General features: G+C 47.9%; 1 protein-coding gene across 1 annotated transcript in view; it reads left to right on the top strand.

Annotated features, from left to right (window-relative positions):
• The window catches only part of LOC123513238 (nephrin-like), a 72,464-nt gene extending 66,909 nt beyond the window's left edge, over nt 1-5,555 (top strand). The window contains exons 14-16 of the mRNA XM_045270309.1: nt 173-416; nt 1,285-1,734; nt 3,744-5,555. Of these exons, the coding sequence (XP_045126244.1) occupies nt 173-416; nt 1,285-1,734; nt 3,744-4,046 (997 nt within the window). The 3' untranslated portion in view covers nt 4,047-5,555. The remainder of the gene's footprint in view (nt 1-172; nt 417-1,284; nt 1,735-3,743) is intronic.
• Nucleotides 5,556-5,760: the final 205 nt, after the last annotated feature.

Below are 5,760 nucleotides of genomic sequence, written 5' to 3'. Positions count from 1 at the left end.
GTCCCGATCCAACATGACTGAAACTGACTATAAGACCCAAAGGCGAAAAAAAAGTAAGAGAGAAAAAAAAAAAACCTGCCCAAACTTGAGGCATCCAACTTAACGTGAATATTTCAAAACGAGTATATTTCCCTTCCCTAACTCCCGCTTCTCTTTCCCGCTACGCCCACAGTCTGCTCGGGGAGGGGTCTGCGGGAGTGAGGACGTTAGTGTCTGTGGTGGTGGGGGCGTCGGTGGGCGTGGTGCTGCTCCTACTACTACTCGCGTTGTTGCTTCGTCGCCGCGTGAGTCGTCGCCAACACACTCCACGCAAACCCTCACCAGAGCCAGTCATCCCGCCCACCACTACTCCGCCGCCCGGGATCAAGGCCACTCACCATCCGCCCGCCCACGCCTGCGCCCACAGAGATATGCAGGTGAGGATGATGGTGAGGACGGAGAGGAAGAGGAATGAAATAGAAAATAAGGTATAAAGAGAGAGAGAGAGAGAGAGAGAGAGAGAGAGAGAGAGAGAGAGAGAGAGAGAGAGAGAGAGAGAGAGAGAGAGAGAGAGAGAGAGAGAGAGAGAGAGAGAGAGAAGCTGCAAGGAGCCGTCAGGCCTACCTGTGGCAGGGTTGCTTACATCACCCTTGTTGCATCCCTATACCACTTACAGGTTCCCTCTTGCAGTAAGCCTCCCTAAGGAATGTAAATTTAAAATCTTCAGTCCCCTTTCTTGATTAATATTTTTCATCCCTTCATAATCTCTTAGTAATTTTCCTTTCTGTTGATCCCAACGGCCTTATATCGTTCCTGTAGTAGGGGATCCTGAAATGCACAGTATAATAAAGCTAAGGCCTGCCCAGCACCCAATACAACTTTAATATTACTTATAAACTTCTACATTTACTACTACTAGAGGAAATTTTCAGTAACTAATCTTTTTTTATTTTCTGATATTCCCGTCTCGTTCTTTATTGCCTGATTGTTTTGTTCATTTATTTATAACCATGATAATTAAATGCCCATGTGCAATAAGCAAAACTCTTGAGGACCTGTCGCTGAGTCGTGGTACCAAGCAAGCTATTCAGCACCTTTATTAACATACAAAACTAAATATACACATACGCATTGCATACATAATTACGTGAAAGCTTATAAATGCATACAAATACTTAAATACCGACGAACAAATTAAAATAGTGTACACACACACACACACACACACACACACACACACACACACACACACACACACACACACACACACACAGCAGGCAGTGTAACATAAAGGTGTTCCTGCAGGTGGAGGGCGAGGCCGAGGTGGACCCAGACCTCATCCCGCAGCCGCTGGTACACGCCTCCCTCTCGCCCTCGGGTCCACTGCTGCAGCCGCCTGCCAACTATGGCGGGGGCGGCGACCCTTCCTACCGTGAGGTGGTGGTGGCGGCGGGTGGCGGAGGCGGGGGAGGGGGCGGGGCCGTGCATCACCAGCTTCTACCAGCTTACCCCGCCCACACCCTCACGCCAACACCCTCTACCTCAGCCCCACACCATCACCACCAACAGCAGCTACAACAGAAACTACAGCAGCAGCAGCAGCAGCAGCAGCATTTACAGCAACAACAGCTCCAACAGCACCTGTTACCACAACAAAAACTGCAACAGCAACAACAGCAACAGCAGCAGCAGCAGCAGCAAGCAACGACGCAGCAGCAGCAGCAACAACACTACCATCAACATCACCACCCTTCTGTGAGTAGCCTTGTTCTGTATGTGTGTGTGTGTGTGTGTGTGTGTGTGTGTGTGTGTGTGTGTGTGTGTGTGTGTGTGTGTGTGTGTGTGTGTGTGTGTGTGTGTGTGTGTGGGCCCTCACTCTGCTGCCACAGAGAGTGGAGTGACGGGAAGCTTCATTACGTTTCTCCGCAACACTGGAACAAACCGAGAAGACCGGAAATGGTCCACCGGCAGCCCACGAAATTAGTTTCAAGATGCACGACGCGACACAAAACAACACTTACACACAACACGCAAAAAAGGACACACCACCATACTGCGCAACGAAACGAAAATACGAAAATAAAAAGGACCAGCCAGGAGAACCAACCGAGACGCGCGAGGACAAACACAACTTGAAAAAATAGTAAAAGAAAAAACCAGGAACCAATATATAGATCTACTCAGATACTTCTTCTGAAAACAGTATAATATAAGCATTAGCAACAGAGTATCAAACTAAGTGTATTACAATAGCCTCGGGCAAAACATTATGTAGATTGTCAAAGAATTAATAAACAAATAAGATAAAAAAAAAAACTCTAGGAGCGAGACGCGAGAGCAATTCTTTCACCATTAACAATTCTTACAAACAATACCAGGATGTGATTTCGTTGAGTATAGAGCAGAAAAATTCCCTGTTCCATTTTCTCTCTTATTTTCTTTCCTTTACTTTTTCTTCTCTTGCTCCTCCTCCTACTCCTGCACACCCTTCTCTTCCTTCCCTCCCCTGCTCCTCGCCCTATACACATGCCTCATTTAGCTCGTGGAAGGAAATGACAGGAATGCAATTGTTGTCGTGGGGAAGAGAGAGAGACAGACCCGCGCCGCGCACAGGACCAAACACAAACAAGGGATCAATAGGACTAATAAAAACAAAATTCCCCCTTCCCACTTCCCTCTCCCCCACCCATGGCCCCTAGAGACTCTATTTTCCTCCCACATAGGTTTCCGTTTTTTCCTTCTGTGTGGCTCTTCTTCCTCCCGTGGCTTTTCATGTGCTCCTCAAGGGAAAAGGTAAATGGCATCAAAGACCAAATATAGTTAGGTTGGAAGGAGTTATGAAAGAGAAATATTTTTTTTACCAATTTTCTGTCGTAAACTGTACACATATATTAACTTTTTGTTCTCTTTAGCTGATTTATTCACTCCAGCTTGTCGTGTGTAGTATATCAATAATGTTGTTTGTCTAAGCGTTATTTTTCTGCCGGTAACTAAATATCATGTAAATTCTTGTGACATTATTTCCCAAGTAATCGTTGCACCGTCCCTCGCTCGCCTAAATTATCCCCTGTACCTCGTATGTTGCGGTGGTGATGGCAGGGCAAGTGTTTTTCCCCGCCAAATTATTCCGGCTGAGTCCATTATTCAAGCGGCGGCGGGTGAGTCTACTTCTCGTTCCCACAACACAAATTCGAATCAGCAGCAGTATTGGACGGCGACGAATCAGAATACAAACACAGTCGTATGTCAGGCGGCGAAAGGCAAGAGTCGCTCGACCAGATCCCCTGACTGTGACTGGATGTGGATTAGGAATGGCTGCGGAATGCGTTTGAAAGCAATATTCCCGACGGAAGCTTGACGGGAACACAGGCATGGCTGACACATCGTGCAGGATACGTCAGGAAGATGAAATCAGCTGATCCCTAGAGCTGATTCCTTTGCTGCCTGTCTTCCTCTTTTCTTTTTCTCCTCTCTCTATCTTTCTTTCTCTTCCGCGTCGTTTCTTTCCATTAAAACTAGGAAGCAAGGAGTAAAAGCCACACGCCTGTTGATCTTTATTGACTCACTATCTCTTGCCATTGACCTTGAAGTGGAGTTGTTTGTGTTGTGTTTACCAGGCCGTGTTTTCCACCATACATTACTTCACGCCATTGTCTGTCTCCTCAATCACCTGTCATCACACCATAAGCCGATAGTTACAATCCAATTCACTCGTGCGTGTCCATTGTCCGACAATTGATGTGTTTCCTGCTCTCCCCTGACAGAAGGACCCGCAGTACGCACACCTCAACCTGGAGCCGGGCCGTCAGGTGAGTCCCAGCGGCGCCCCCAGGTCCCGAGGGGTGCCCACCGTGTACGCCACGCTGGACACCCGGCGGCCACACTCCCACGTCACCTTTGACCTCCGGCAGTCCCACAGTCAAGCCAGCTTAGGTCATGAGCTTGGATACGGCGAGGACTCTATTCACGACCTGGCGTACCAGCACATCTCGCACGACACAGGACGACCTTTGTTGGCCGAGGACCCCACGCCGGCTCTCGTGGCCAAGAGGGAGAGCTCTGTTTGATACGTGAACGACCCTTAGTGAATTACTTGAACTGACCTCCCAACGCGGGTCGCCCTTCCATGTCTCCGATGATCTACCCCGCACTCCTCGGCCTTTTGAGAGGTGGCCCGTGACTCCCTTCCTCTTGTTGTGACCTCTCCAACTCTTGAAAATGTGACGTGCCCTCCCTGCCGTGAGCCCTAATTCCTCCCAAAGAAAGCTGGTGGAGACTTTTTATCTCCATAAAAGTGGTGACTTGTGAAGCCCCGCCCGCCTGGACAACTGTCACCGCGGCTGCCTCCCTACCCGGCCTGCCGTGGACGTGTGTCTCCCCTCGCCTTCTCGTACCATCAAAGCGAGCACGACCTCCTAACATAGTGTGTAAAGGTCTCCCGGCACTATGAACTCCTATGACTCGGCTTCTGAGGAGCCTCCAAACCCTCATCAAAGCTAAAATGAAGCCCATAATGCTTCTATAATCACACCCTCTGACCCTCTTATCTGTCAGTGGCAGCTTCGAGGGCAGGGGGAGGAATGACGGCCTGCCAACTTCCTATAGGAGGAAAAGAGACGCTAACGCTCGCGATGACGTCACTCCTCGTCCATTTATATACTAGAGTGATTGATTGATTGAAGGGACAGGACAGCATTATGGTACTACCGCTCCCCGCCACCAGGTGATGTGTTATGACTACACGGCAGACAGAAGACTGAAGCTAAAAGGTCGAAGGTTCCAAGGTTGTATCGAGGGGAGCGGATGTACGTATCATGAGGCTAGACACCACGCCACGCCCGCCACACACCTGCCCGCTGCTCCGTGACACGTTCTCTTATCGGCAATTGACAAATGGATTGCAGAGAATGAGGTCCCTCGACATAACATGGACATTAAGAGTAACTGAAGAGGAAAAAAATGTTACCTGCAAATTAACAAGGGACCATAAACAAAGACTAACAAGTAAAAAACATGTGTAGAACTGAAATGACGTTTTGCTGAACACAATATCGACCTGAAAGAGAAACTGCAGAACACTAAAGGGAAAAAAAAACAAGAGGTGCAAAATAACGTAAGAAGAAAACAAAACAAAAAACAAGCGAGTAACATGCAAGAAACACAAAGCATCAAATAATTACGCTTTACCGGACAAAAGACATCAGAAAACAAATGAATGAAAGGCATTACAGGGGACACGTGAGGGACAGTACTTTCCTTAGGAGGATGAAAGGAAAATCTACTTACACATATGTTACGTGAAGCACCTTAGGATCTTACACGAGCCCTGAGGAGACTTACTGGTATTATTCCGAGCATTACACACACACACACACACACACACACACACACACACACACACACACACACACACACACACACACACACACACAAAGGGAGAACAAGCTGAAAGAATTACGTATCTTAATTTCCATCTAGCGTGCGTGTAGTTGTGGAGAGAGAGAGAGAGAGAGAGAGAGAGAGAGAGAGAGAGAGAGAGAGAGAGAGAGAGAGAGAGAGAGAGAGAGAGAGAGAGAGAGAGAGAGAGAGAGAGAGAGAGAGAGAGAGAGAGAGAGAGAGAGAGAGAGAGAGAGAGAGAGAGAGAGAGAGAGAGAGATGTAAGACCAAAGAGAAAAAAGAATACAAAGGAGATAGTTACTTTACGAACACACACACACACACACACACACACACACACACACACACACACACACACACACACACACACACACACACACACAC

This window comes from Portunus trituberculatus, chromosome 35 (assembly GCF_017591435.1).
Source record: "Portunus trituberculatus isolate SZX2019 chromosome 35, ASM1759143v1, whole genome shotgun sequence".
Taxonomy (NCBI): domain Eukaryota; kingdom Metazoa; phylum Arthropoda; class Malacostraca; order Decapoda; family Portunidae; genus Portunus; species Portunus trituberculatus.
This window is presented reverse-complemented; position numbering and strand designations above follow the sequence as displayed.